This window comes from Leucopleurus acutus, assembly GCF_964270905.1.
Source record: "Leucopleurus acutus genome assembly, chromosome: 13".
Classification (NCBI taxonomy): domain Eukaryota; kingdom Metazoa; phylum Chordata; class Mammalia; order Artiodactyla; family Delphinidae; genus Leucopleurus; species Leucopleurus acutus.
Window position 1 is genome coordinate 59,786,734 of NC_139155.1, and position 15,217 is coordinate 59,801,950.

At 44.6% G+C, this 15,217-nt stretch overlaps 1 protein-coding gene across 3 annotated transcripts in view; it reads left to right on the forward strand.

Moving 5' to 3' along the window:
• The window catches only part of PTPRM (protein tyrosine phosphatase receptor type M), a 752,167-nt gene that overhangs the window by 646,876 nt on the left and 90,074 nt on the right, over positions 1-15,217 (forward strand). For all 3 annotated transcript variants that reach the window (XM_082853409.1, XM_082853410.1, XM_082853411.1), the window contains one exon: positions 1,133-1,220. In XM_082853409.1, the coding sequence (XP_082709535.1) occupies positions 1,133-1,220 (88 nt within the window). The remainder of the gene's footprint in view (positions 1-1,132; positions 1,221-15,217) is intronic.

Below are 15,217 nucleotides of genomic sequence, written 5' to 3' on the forward strand. Positions count from 1 at the left end.
AGCTGATAAGACACAAGTGGACCCATGAAAAGGAATAATGAATTGGTCCCATTGAACCGCAGACTGATTGCTCACTAGTGGCCATTGCCAGCAATGGCCAAGATGGCCAAGCGCTTTAGCGGGGGATGGAGAGTAGGGGAGTATAAAGGAGCTTCCGTTATAAAGAGGGAACTTGGAAAGCCATGCTGGGGCATGTTTGAGGATGTGAGTTCCTGGTACCACATTCTCTGACCCCAGAGCATTTTAGAACGATGTTTCCACACACGTGATCTGCCTTTGTGTCTTCCGCCTGCTCTTCCCTCCTCTCCCAGTTGGTGCCAGGAAATATAAGAGTAGGTACAGAAAAGACAACAAAACAGTGTTACTAAATGCTTCTTGCTACCATCCTTCTTCCCAGTACCTCCTTATAGCGTTGACTACGTGAAGGTGAAACAGAACGTGAACTAAAGTGGAAATTAAAATCCCAGATTTTTTTTTTCACTTGTCAACTGATAGCAGAGGACATTTTCATTATAACTTGAACAGAAAAATGTATATCTGACTAATAACATGAAGATTAAAGACCCTAGGCATAATAATGCCAAATCCTTAAATAAATGGACATCTAAGCTCCATTAAAAATGAAAACTCTGGCAGAAGTTCTTAGAGGATTTTAGTCTGGAAGTCGTGAAGTCTTAGCTTACCTACTTTCACAGATTTAACCAAAAATAACCTTCCTTCAGTTTGCAGTTGGGAAGAAAAATGATATCTTTATATCTCGTAGGAGAATATTGAAAGGGTGTAATGTAATTAAGAAATTGAGAGAAATGTTAAATTTTCTATAATAAATATTCAGGTGGGATGGGGATGAACACCCAACCATTTTCAGCGGATGGTACAGATAAATTGTGGGCTTACTCTTCAGCCCCCATCCGTGTTTGTGGCATTTTAACTAAAGGAAAACAACAAAAAACTAAACGAGATATTTAAGATATAAAGTAGTTTAATAATCCATTATTTCATTCCTGTGAATATTCCTTTCCTTCCTTGACCCTTGCACATTTTTTAAGAACACCCCCCAGTCATTCAGATCCCTGTGTTTGTTTACCGCTCCGAATTGTAACTCGTCACGTCACTTGTCTCTTTCTTCCAGAGCTTCTTTGAAGGGCAGTCTGCACCATGGGACTCTGCTAAGAAAGATGAAAACAGAATGAAGAACAGATATGGGAATATTATTGCATGTAAGTGTTGACAGCGTCATCGTGCTGTGACGTAACTTTCTTCTCACATCTGCTGAGATCGACCACCAGCCTCATGCGGCAAGAATTTGCAGTGCAATGACTACCTTCATCCCGCTGGAAAAGCTGGTGTGATGCTCGTATTAGGGAAAGGAAAAACTACCTAAATACCCCCGCTGTGTCCGTGTGTCTTGCTGTGGGGCTAGTTTTACTTTTAGATTGAAGGTTTGGGTAACCTGGGTAATGTTCAAATGCTGAGACAGAAAATGCATTTTGGAAGGAGTAAACATAACAGATCTAATGCTTCCCATCTGCTCCATGAGAAGGAATAGACATAATGATTCGAAGCACGCCCCGCTGCCAGGAGCTTCTCAGCAGACATGAGCTCATTAATCCTCAGGACACTTGGGGTAGGGAGGTCAGTAATAGCCCCATTTTGAGGACAGGAAACTGAAACTCCGAAGTTAAATGGTAGTCCCTGTATCACAACACTCATTAGCAGAAGAGCTAGGATGATATCTCAGAAATTCTCAGTTCCTGTGAAGAGGAATGGTCCCAATCCATAATGCCTCGGACGGTTTTTAAATCAAGCCCAACCTCATTAACGTTCCGTAACGATGCCGGGATGCCTGGTAGATTGATGAGCTTCCTTCTTCCAGGACTGAAGCCATCCATCCCCTGCATTAAACTGCTCACAGCCACACGTGACTGCACCGAGGTACTGACAAGGTACTCACGGAATTAATACCATCTCTAAAGATATGTAAATTTAAAAAACAACAATAATGTGAAATATAGAGCACCTAGCTCATCGTCCCTTATTACTTGTAAGAGAACAAACTTGAAAGGTTTGGATACTCCAGCGGAGCTGTATATTATCTTTCTTGATTGTGGAAGTGCGGTTAGATTTTATCTGCCTGAGTTAACATTTTCTTGGTAGGACAGTTGAGCTTCTATAGCAGCGCCACCCAGTAGAATTTTCTGTGATTATAGAAATGTTCTGTGTCTGTGCTGTCCGGTGCAGTAGCCCTCACCATACCAGTTCTTGAAATGTGGCTGGTGTGACCGAGGAACTGAATTTTCTATTGTATTCAATTTTAATTATTTTTAATTTAGATCGTCCATGAGACGAGGGGCTCCCATATTGGATGGTGCAGACCTACAGTGTGTTTCATTTTTAAAAAGAAGTGTGTCGGGGTTTACATATAATATGAACCATCCCAACTGGGCCTGAACGTGGCCTGTTTTCCCTTTGGCCACTCACAAAGCCAAACCACTGGTTCTGCAGATGGCAAGTGCTAGCTTCGGGAGTCTTGTGCATTCATTTACTTAGAGCTTCATTTTTAGAGAGAAGATGTTCCCCTGAGATCTAAGGCTTCATTGCCCCTCAGTGAATTCAGTCAACACTTGGCCCCCCCCGAGGACCCCAGGGTGATGGGGACGATGTCCCTGCCCCGAGGACAGAGCAGCACAGGCAGATGAGAGACTGTGAGTCTGGTCTCCCTGCACCAGGACGCAGTCCTGCATTGGAGCTGTGTGTACAGTGCTGTGTGCTGCAGGGGCTCGGAGAAGGAAAGCATTATTTCCAGACAGAGAGGGGTCATGGGAAGAGTCCATTGGCCAATATAGATCCTCCCAAGTTCCTTCATGTTCTCTGCGAGCCTGCTGAAGTTTCGCACCCTCAGAAGAATCCAGATTTCTCAAAGTGGCTTATAGGAGCCTTCCCAGGGTTCCTTCAGCTCTGCCACTAATTCCAAGGAGGCCCACCGAGGTAAAATGGGCACTTCGCAGCCATGCCACCCACGCCAGGTGGAAGAGATGTCAGTGAGCCCTTGTCCTGCGGCCGCCATAGCCAAGGTGTGGGCCTCACACCGAGCATCTGGAGAGCAGCGTCCAGGGCTCTGGTTTGGGCTGTGCTCAGAGACCCGGCCTGCCTCTGTTCAGTGTGACTTTGACTCTGCTCCTTCCCAATGTGTAGTTTGATGGCTGCACTTGGTAGATGCTTGAGAAATAGTTTTGAATGCTTAAAGAAAAAAGTGATAAAAGCTAGCATTTGCTGAGCACTTGCTATATGCTAGACACCCCTGTTACACCTGTTAAGCCCTTTACACCTGTTAACTCCCTCACTCCCTGTAATGATCCTGTGACATTGTTTATCTATTTTACAGGAGAGGAAAACTGGGGCATAAAGAAGGTGAAAGGGTTACACAGTTAATAAGATGGGGACAAGATTCCAACCAGGGACAGCTCTTATAACCACCACCCAGTGGATGCTGGATAGTCAGTCCCCACCGACCATTAGCATCATTGCCTGCACAGGCCAGTGTCTGTGACAAGAGGCAGCTTGAGAAGACTTTCACCCCCCTCATCCCCATTCTTCATCTCCCCAGGCCACCTCCAAAGAAATATACAAACTAAGTACAAAGAGTATACTCCCTGTTGAAGGCAGCTTCAAGCCAAGTCCTCCAGCCCCCAGACAGGCCCCCTGTTCTGAAATTCTGGAGCTGCCGCTGTTGTGGGCCTCCTGCAGAAATTCTTCTTCGATGGCTTCAGATCTGTTGCCTAAGAAAGATTGGGGTCAGGGTCTAATTTATGTATTAATTGTTAGCCTATCATCACTAACCATCACTAGCTCAGAATGGGCGTCACCACCAAGATCATCTTCAACTCTCAAGACCCTGCACTTAGGACAGATTATTTCGTCGCCCTAGGCAGGCACTGGCTGTGGTCTGTGTGTCCAGCAGAATGTTGTCAGAGGTGGAGAAGGTTTAAATCTACCTCCCACCCCCATGAATGTACACTGTCTGTGGGCTGGACCAGACTAGGATGCACGTGAACTAATAGGACAATGTAAATGACTAAGGGAAAAGCCTTTGGGGGCAAAAGAGAGGAATTTAGGATTGGGAACTAGAAGACACAGTTCACAGTCTGTTTCACCATGTATTAGCCAAGTGACCATGGGAAAGTCATGAACCTTCTCAATGTCCCAGTTTCCTAAAAAGCCAGCTGTTGTGGAAATGAACTTAAACGCCACATAAAAGCATCACTGATTGTTGTTACCTTTGAAAAATCACATCTTTCTTCTCTGTTACTCCGTACCCTTCCTCAGCTTAGTGGACTCAGTAGGTCATTTAAAATGGAAAAACAAAAGCAGCATTTGGAAGTCTCGGGTTGGAAATGATGAACTTGGGGATAATTGCAGGCGCTACGTTGCTCCCTAATTGTCAGCAGGATTCTGCACAGCGACCCGCTCATCACGGGCTGTGACCATGGGCTCTATTTCTGGAGAGTTTGCCTTTATTCCTGATAAATCCCAGAGGGGGTGGATTTTCCAGCTCTCACCTGCCTCCACCTCACCTGTTGGGCTCTTTCAGTGTTTCTTCCATCAGCGTGCATTGTTTTTGTGCTTTTGTAAGGACAATGTCAGAAAGATGTCCTGTGCCCAGGCAGCTCTGTCCAGTCTCCTGATCTTACCCCTCAGCTGCCGTGGCATTCTGAAGGCTTTCCCCGCACACACGTTGTCTTTTTTTATGTATTTTTAAAGTAAAAATTGTCTATATTTAAGGTGTACAACATGATGCTTGATATAGATAAATAGCGAAATGATTACGATAGCCAAGCTAATGAAAGTACCTTCCCCTCACGTAGTTGTCATTTTTTATGTGTGGTGAGAGCACCTGAAATCTACTCTCCTAGCAAGTTTCTGGATTCAATACAGTATAATTAACCATCGTCATCATAGTGTACATTCAACCTCGAGACTTAGTCATCCTATGTAACTGCCACTTCATACCCTTTGACCAACACCCCCCCATTTTACCCCTTCCCCTCGCACGCTCCTCGTAACTACCCTTCCACTCTCTGCTTCTATGAGTTTGACTTTTTTTAGATTCCATGTACAAATGAGATCATGCAGTGTTTTTCTTTCTGTGTCTGGTTTATTTCACTCAGCATAAGGTCCTAAAAGTTCATCCATGTCGTTGCAAATGGTTACCTTTTCCTCCAGTTTTCTATTGCTTTCTAAAATCCCTCTAGAACTGTCTGTGGTTGTTTCTATAATTGTCTGTAACGGTCTATGCTGACATATTCTGAGACATCAGCCACTTAGGCCACCTACCAAACAATTATTAATGCTCTTAAAATAGGGTGTGCAAATCCTTAGATGCCACCAGCAGCTGAATAGCAGGAGTTTGATACCACGTATGGCTTTTGCAGAAATACCACTACTGCCGGCCGGCTTCAATACCAGAACTGCCCTGATGCCAGCCCATGCCAAGTCTGGTGTTAGAACTCACAGCCTGAGTGCTGTTTCTCTAGGGGGGCCCCAATCCAGCATGAGCTCCCCAGTAGGGTCTGATGAAGCCACTGCAGCGCTAAGCACCCCTCTGAGAATCACCATCTGGAGCTGCTTCATTTGAGACTGTACGTCTTTAGTTATGGCAGCGAAAATGAATCTTTGATATCGTTAAAGTTGTAGAAGGATTTCAGGAATAAAAATACTTATCTAAATCACCCTAATGTATACACTCATACTGGTTGTTTCTTTAAAGGCATGGAGAAAAGTATTACATCTCCCTTCCCCACTAAGAAATTCAGCAATTGTGGAAAAATCAGTTTCCCTGACTGGGAAGCCCGCTTCAGGGAGTCTAGGCTTTGGGAATAGCACCACTAACTACGATGAGGACCTGGGGGATTCAATGAACAATGAACATGTCCTAGAGATTCTTGTTAGTGCTTTTCAGAGAACATAAGAAGTGCTTTAATGATCACATTCGTAGTTTTGCAACAGTGTTTGCATATAAAATGGTTTTAATGGTGCTTAAAAACTGTTTATTGGCTGTTGTTCTTAAGTAAGGTGAACTTTTCCCTCAGTTACACCATAAATTTGCTGAGCTAGCCCTTTCCAAATATAAACAAATACCCCGTCCACTATTAACAGACACATACACATACACACACACACACACACACACACACACACACACACACACACACACACACACACACACACACACACACACACACAAACGTAGCCCCCCTGATAGTCTCAGCAGTTCTTAATTGTAATTAACAATTACAGTTGAGAGAATAAGATGCAAGTCAGACAAAAAGAATGAAACTCTGCCATTTGCAACCACATGGATAGACCTAGAGGGTATTACACTAAGTGAAATAAGTCAGACAGAGAAAGGAAAATGCTGTATGTTATCACTTATATGTGGAATCTAAAAAAATACAAACAAATGAATATAACAAAACAGAAACAGACTCACAGACACAGAGAACAACTGGTGGTTACTAGTGGGGAGAGGGAAAGGGAGAGGGAATTGAGAGGTACAAACTACTATGTATAAGATAAATAAACTACAAGGATGTCATGTACAGCACAGGGAATATAGCCAGTATTTTATAATAACCTTAAATGGAGTATAATCTGTAAAAATATTGAATCACTATTTTATACACCTGAAACTAATATAATATTGTAAATCAACTATACTTCCACTGAATAGGTAGATGTTAGATAGATAGATAGATAGATGCAAACCAGGGCCTGACGCAGCTGAGGAAGGGAGCCCGGTCCAGGCGGAGGCCCTGAGGCAGGGACAGCCAGCCCGGGTCAGCGTGGCGTCGGGGACAGTAAGGACCTCGTGTAGCTGGAGCAGAGGGGGCGCCATCCAGGGGAGAGGCCGGAATTGTGAAGACCCTGGGGGACGGCAGTGAGCCAACACAGACTCAGCCTCTACACTCGGGAAGTTGACATCTCCTTTGAGAGGAAGAGAGACTTGATTATACAAATAAATGAAATAAAAATGAAGTGAAAGTCAAGGGCCATAAGGAGAGGAGCGCAGTCCTGCAAGAGCCTGTACGTGGGAGCTGACTGATTCCGGAGGATGTGGAATGAAGACAGCTGACCCAGGGGCTAGAGCAGGGGTGTGCAGACATGCGGGAATCCATAGTTTGAGGAGGGGAAGGAAGGCGGGGTGGCCAGAGCTGGGAGAGGTGGAAGGGGGAGGGGTGCCTGAGAGAGAAGGGGGTGGGAGCCAGGCCTGCAGGGCCTTCTGGGGCAGATTCAGTGTCTTAGTCTTTATTATAAGAACAAAGGACACCTCATTAAAGAGTTGGGAGGGAGGGTTAATCTAATTTACATTTGGAAAGATTAGTCTAACTCAGTAAAGAGTGACTCAGAAGGGGACCCTAGCTAAAAGATTCTCTCTTGGCCCAGGTGACAAGTGATGGTAATGTGTACTAAAAAGTAACAGATGGATTCAAGGAAGACACAGGGTCAGAGGTGACTCCTGTGTTTCTGACTTGGGTGGATGGAGGATGGACGGCGGACAGACAGACGGAAGGACGGGCTGTTTACGAGATGGGTAACAAGGGAAGGGAACCAGACTTGGAGCTCAGGGGTGGCAGTGAGGTCGGCGGTAGCAGGGAAAGCTTGTGAGTTGAATCCGGGGATATACTGAGACGCCTTTGAAACATTCAGATGGGATGTCAAGTAGGCACTTATGTGGACAGCTCTGGAACCCAAAAGAGATGTAAATTTGTGAATCTCGGGGCACATCAGTGGTGGTCGTGAGGTCCTCTGTAGAGGGAGCATGGAGGGTGTCAAGGGCCTAGCACCCAGCCTGGAGGGGCTTTAAAAATGAGAAATACTGGGGCTTCCCTGGTGGCGCAGTGGCTGAGAGTCTGCCTGCCGTTGCAGGGGACGCGGGTCCGTGCCCCGGTCCGGGAGGATCCCACATGCCGCGGAGCGGCTGGGCCGTGAGCCATGGCCACTGAGCCTGCGTGTCTGGAGCCTGTGCTCTGGAACAGGAGAGGCCACAACAGTGAGAGGCCCAGGTACTGCAGAAAAAAAAAAAAAAAAGAGAGAAATACTGAGACAAAACCGCTTAGCATGTGCAAAGGAGCACATGTCATGGAGGGGAGGGCCACGCAGGGCATCCTGCCAGGGCATCTAGTACAATGAAGACGGTGATGTAACAAGGTGAGGAGCAGCCGTGAAACTGCCAAGAGCTGCTTGGAATGAGTAGGGGAGGGGCGAGGGGGTACGGCCTTGACCGTGAGGACCCACGACTCTTACATGAAGGGAGGCCCTTCTGAGGTCTGGTGTCCGTCTGGACTCAGGGTGTCCGTGCTTAGTGAAGCGACTAAGAAGACAGTGTGAGCTGTGACCCGGTCTGTCCCACCCAAGTCTTCTCACCAACTACCCCGTCTCCGTGGCCCGGGCTGAGGGCTGCCGGTCCCCAGGACTTTGTCTTAAAGCAAGGTGCTTCTTTCTGCTAACTGAGCACCCGTGTCACTTCTGAGGGATGTACTACTGTCGTGATCCAGGTTAGGTATAAAGGCAGGCGAAGGCGGGAGAGAGGGGGACGGGGTGAGTGTACGGGCAAGATGCCCTGGGAGAGGGAGCTTCCTGCATCAAAACTCCGGCAGACGAGAGCAAGACAGAAACATATCCCACAATATGTGCAGGAAAGAAAAGGGTAAATTCTAGAAAAATCAGGAAAAATAAAATAAGAGTCAGGGGATCTGCCAGGAATCTGAAAATAAAGAGTAGGCGTCTCTGACAAAGGGTCCAGGTAAAAAAGTCAGAAACAAGGCAGGACTAAGAAGTTGGCGACACAAAACCAGCAGCAGGAGTGAAGCTTAGCACAGAGCCAGCCAGCGCTCAGCTGAAAGCGCTCAGAAGCTGCCTGGCTGGGCCTGAGCCCACCCTCCATCCCCACCCCCGTGGACAGCGGCAGGGACCCCAGGCTGGAGCAGTGGGGAGAGGTGCAGGACGCCCAGCACTTCCTGTCGGTTACCTTGGCCCCTCTGCCTCTTATACCTTGAAACCAGTGCAGACCAGCCCTTGGCAAGATGTAACCACAGGAAGAGCAAGGCTGTTATTTGGAGCAATCAATTATAATTAAAATTAATTTTGAGTCTCCTGTCGGTGGACAAATGTTACATACATCACTGTGATTCCAGTTTGCCTTAAATATGTCATCAATATTCAGCAGAAAGGGAGAATTGGTTAGAGATGAAAGATTATCAGTGACAGGCTCCATTTCTGCCGCTATAATAATATCTAATTGCTTACAGGTTCCGACTGCAAGGCTGTGACCCAGATACATCGTGTTTAATGTGAAAATGATGTTAAAATATTTGAAGCTATGTAGATGTATTTTAAACATAATGTTATTTGATTAAAAGGGCATAAATAACATGTTTCAGGGACTGAGGGACCTGCTTTAAATCTCTAATTACCCCACCTCTAATGTGTGAAGACAGTCATACACACACACACACACACACACACACACACACACATGCATGCATATATACACACCCACACGTAAATACATACATATATACAAACATACATACATGTACACGTATATGCATATACACAGAGACATATTTATACACATACATATATACACACATGTAAATACATAGTTATATAAACACTATAAATACATGTGTGCACATGCATATATGTATACATGCGTGCATATGTATATACACACACCATAAACACGCATAAATACACACATGCAGACATACGTTTGGAAAAGTCCCAGCCGATTATAACTTCTCAGCATTAAGCAATGGTTTGTTATGGCCAGGTCTTTATGGGCCTGTTTCTTAACCAAAAATATGATTTTTGCCCTATTTCATGTAGTAAGGGCTTTTTTGAAAGAAATTGGAGGAATAGCAACGTATCTTTAATGCAGATTGAGTTTCTCAAAATGGCAGAGTTTATTACCCTCCTGGATGGGGCAGCATTGAGTTGTGATTATTATATAAACATTAATTGAGGTTTGATCATATTCCATTCATCCATGGCTAAATAGGTTTCTTTTTCCAATTATAAAAACAGTTCATACACATTAAAGAAAATGTGTGCAGTGAAGAAAAGAGGGGGGAAATTGTCCAGGACCACACCAAACAAATCAAACCCTGCTAACATTTTATTTCTATTTCCTTCAAATCTCTTTTCTCTATGCCTTGAAGTTGTTGGCTTTATTTTATAAAATAAAAATAGATTTATTGTTTTCTTTCTGATTCCTAAGACAGTATAAACTATGTAGACAATTAAAGTGGTACATAAAATCCTAAATGGAAAAGTCAGTATCCCTCCAGATTTTGTCACCCAGCAGAAGCCCCATCCCTTCAGTTGCCCAATGCCTTCCTAGACACATATCCAAATGCGTTCGGTTATTTCATATAAACAGACTCTTAGGAGACTTGCTGCTTTGTAACCTGCTCTCCTTCACTTACAGTATGTCACAGAGATCTTTCCAAGTAAAGAAATTAAAAGTCTAATAACCCTTTGTAATGATCATTTCAGATTCCATTGTTTTATAAGATCACTGTTGATCAGTTCCCTGCTGAAATCATTGGGTGGGGAGAAAATAAATTGTGTTTTAGGAAAGTAGCTCTCAGCATGGATTCACTGGAAAGGGGGCAGTCTGTAGGCAAAGATGAAACTGTTCAGGTGAGAAAAATTGTCAGGTCATGAAGTCACAGCAGTAATGATACAGGTGCCAGCTCACCTTTACTTAGTTCTAACTATGTACCAGACACTAATGCGTGACTTGTATTAACTCAGTCCTCACAGAAACGCTGCAAGGTAGGCACACTTCTATTTCCATTTTACAGTGGTAGAAACTGAGGCACGGAGGTTAAATAACTTGTCCAAGGTCACACAACTGGAAAGTGACAGAATTAGGATCAAACCCAGGGATTTTTACCCCAAAGCCTGTGATCTTAACCTCTGTACAACACTGTACAGAATCAGGGATGGAAAACAAAAGCTGCTGAGTGGATGCCGGGGGAATCAGATGAAGGAGTTGTTGAGAAGTATTCGGCCTATTTCCAGACCTTTTCCTGTTTCTTCTTTAAAACTAGCTAAACTCATCTTCCCCAAAAAGTGGGTGCATGGAGTTTTCAGTTCCACTCTGCTCTGCTGGTCCCCAAACAAGCCTACTGGGCTCGTTGTGCTGTGAATTGCCGAACTCCAGCAAGGGTGTTGCTTTTATTCGTAGAAGAGAGTAATTTCCTTTTTTATTGTATTTTATTCCTTTTTTTTAGTTGATTTTCAGTGTTTCAGGTGTACGGCAAAGTGATTCCATTTTATGTATATATAAAACTGAATATATATAAATAGGTTATTACAAGATATTGAACATAGTTCCCTGTGCTATACAGTAGGTCCTTGTTGTCTATTTTATATATAGTAGTGTGTATCTATTAATCCCCAACTCCTAATTTATCCCTCCTCCTCCGCTTTCCCCTTTGGTAACCATAAGTTTGTTTTTACCTCTGTGAGTCTATTCCTTTTTGTAAATAAGTTCATTTGTATCATTTTCTTAGATTCCACATACAAGCAATATCACATATTTGTCTTTCTCTGTCCGGCTTACTTTGCTTAGTATGATAATCTCAAGGTCCATCCATGTTGCTGCAAATGGCATTATTTCATTCTTTTTTATGTCTGAGTAATAGTCCAGTGTGTGTGTGTGTGTGTGTGTGTGTGTGTGTGTGTGTGTATCTCCCACATCTTCTTAAGATCTAACTGTTCTGTGTTCTTGAGAGAGAACTGTCCTATGTTGACATGTATTATCTCACTTGGTCTCCTCAACGTTCCTATGAAGGAACCACCATCATCACCCCCTTTTACAGATGAAGCTCAGCAGATTCAGATTTTGTCTAAGCTCACAATTGGTGGGATGAGTAGAGCCAGCATCTGGATCAGGGTCTCCGAGTACCAAAGCCCTGTTATTTTCACGTACTACCCAATGTGAACATGAAATGGCTTTGGAATAACCAAGAAAACACACCCATCCTAGGAGAGAAACAGGGACGACAGTTTATACCTCCAGAGTCAGGTCCTGTCAGCCTTACCCAGCTGTGTCTCCAAGAAACACCAAGTCCTTGCAGTCTTGACCGCTTGGTTTTCGTGGTCAGTAACTGACCTATTGTTAACCACAAATCCCACTGGATTTCCCAACCTTCATACCTGAGCAATCTAGTTCTCCAAGCTTCTTCCTCCTTTTGACCCAGTTGCTGGACTCTGGCCGACTTCCAGCTGGTCGGCCTCCAAAGCCAACTGGGAGGACGGGGTTCAACCAGTGGACAGCTGGCGTTTCTGTGGATCCTTTGCCTGAGTGACCCCGTATGTGCTTCAGGCCAGAAACATCCTCTGGGCATCTCCCTATAGTCATTTGATACTATTCAGCCGCAACAGAAGGCACTGAGCTTTTCTAAAAGAATGGTTGGTACATATTAGTCTTCTTAATTGGCATCAGATTCAAGGTGAATCAGATTTCAAGAAAATACGGCAGTGAGCCTCCGTGTCCTGCTTTATTTGCCTCCAACAATCTATGTTTATTGCTTTTATAGTCACCTGAGATGAGGGCTTGATGTGATAGAGGATGTCTGAGAATCCAGTTTCTGTTGCCAAGTCGTTCTCAGGTGCCCGAGCAGCAGCTTGGAGTAGACTCTTGTGGCTGGAGGGGCGGTTCTCTTACTTCTTTGGTTTTACTTTCACTGGCTCAGCATGGAGGAGGGTGATACTTTCCTATTAATTTCACTGCTGTTTAGGATGGATGGTTTTCCCAACAGCCCGCTGGGAGGCAGAGGATTAACTGGATAAGTGCTAACATCCCACCCAAGAAGGGCAGTTGTGCGAGGACCAGCCCCCCTCATTTCATGGCTGAGTAATATTCCACCGTACATATGTACCACATCTTCTTTATCCATTCTTCCTCCCAAGGACATTTAGGTTGCTTCCAAGTCTAGGCCCTTGGAAACAAGGCAGCACTAAACGTTGGGGTGCATGTGTCTTGTCGATTGATGGTTTTCCCAAGATACACACCCACAAGTGGAATTGCCATATCCTCTGTAGCTCTAATTTTTAGATTTTTAAGGAAACTCCATACTCTTCTCTCTGTGGGCTTAGCTCCTGCCCCCGTGTTCTCCTTCCTACCCGAGGGGGAGCCCACTCTCCCTGCTGAAATATCTGCCTGCCTGTCTCAACTGATGCTGACTCATCAGTACTCACACTTATGTCATCACAGAAAGAAAGAACCTGCCTGTCTCAACTGACGCTGACTCATCAGTACTCACACTTATGTCATCACAGAAAGAAAGAACCTGCCTGTCTCAACTGATGCTGACTCATCAGTACTCACACTTATGTCGTCACAGAAAGAAAGAACCTGCCTGTCTCAACTTACGCTGACTCATCAGTACTCACACTTATGTCCTCACAGAAAGAAAGAACCTGCCTGTCTCAACTGACACTGACTCATCAGTACTCACACTTATGTCGTCACAGAAAGAAAGAACACCTCGTAGGCCTCATTTCAATAATTCCCAAACATACCTACTCAGCACACTTTATAAAGTATGGCAGTTGTCCTCAAGGAGCAGGCCATATAGTCACTGCCTCTCCTTCATCGTGGAAGGGAACGAGCCCCTCTCAGGAGGAGACCAGCAGAAGGGACCCCACGGGCTATGAGACAGCAGGTCCTCGAGGTGCCCTTCCCACCTTGAAAGTACTGCTTCCTGGGAGCCCAGGGCTCGAGTGGAATGTGAGGAGGTGTCCTACAAGGAGGCATGGAGAATGTGGGCTCTTCGTTTTTTTTAATTTTGGTAACAGACACACAACATAAAACTTAGCATCTTAACCATTCTTAAGTGTACCGTTCAGTGACATTAGGTTTCTTCTGCACCCGTGAAACAAGAGCTCACTCTTCCCCACCATCCCAGCGCTTGCCAACCACTATCCCACTTGCTGCTTCCACGGATTTGACCACTCCAGATGCTTCATATAAGTGGGATCATACAGTATTTGCCCTTTTGTGTCTGAGCGTATTATCCTCAAGGTGGACTCTTGTATTTTTAAAGTGTGAAATATAGGTACAGAAAAGGGTATAATACATCCATATATGGGTTAATACATTGTTGTAAAGCAAACACTCGTAAAAGCACTAACCAAGTCCACAACCGGACCATGGCCAGCACCCAGGGAAGCCCCGGTGAGCCTCGCCTGAACACAACTTGCCCTTCTTCTGCCATATTCATTAGCCTAGGGAAGAGGTCATCCTTGGTGCCCATAGCCGTGTGTAGGGCAGAACCACTGCTGGGCTCTGAGAGGAGCCCTGCAGGTGGGCACTGTGACCCTCATGAAGAACCCTTGTGGGGATGTTCGGAGTGGACACTACGTGGTCTCTGACCACAAGGGGTCATACATAGTCTTGTAGAATCAACTTTAAAATACAGAAAGAGCATACAAATGAAGAGAAATAAAAACAGTCCGGTCTACATAGGAAATAGGCTTCACATGTGTCTTACAGGCTTCTATGTCATGCGGGAAGTAGAGCAATTAAATTTGGAGAAATAATATGTAAATGAGTTGTGTCCTTAGGGGGTCAGTAGTTCCAGTAAGAGCCAGTTTTCCATTTCTTTGTAAATTCATTCCATGGCATATCCTGATTTAGATTATCTACTTATCTATCTATATCTATATACCTGCATAGATTGATTTATCTATCTAGATAACTAGATCTGGTTATAGATCTGCTGGTAAATTCTCCTTGAACCAGTTGTAACATCTTCCTGCTTCCTTCATTAACTAAATAAAAATCTTTGACATTTGTTGCTCTTAAAAAAAAATGGAGAAATAGCAGTGAAGTTAAAAAAAAACAGCTCTGTGGGGGGTTAGCTGATTGAATAGTAGACGATGTTGGGGAAATTCTTTATTTCAAAGGCTCTGTTGATGGGAGATGAGAGTGCAGCCTTGTCTGAGATCCAAGTCCCTAATGAGAACATTCCAGAACCACTTGAGAGGCCCAGTGGTGGTAGATCACGGGGACCTGGTGGCATTCATCCTGAGGTTCTCAGGGATATAAAGCATGAAAGAGGAGGGATTCTGACAAGGAGCACAACAGATCCTGAGATAGCCTTGCATCTAAAGATTAGGAGGCTCGAATGTGCTGCCT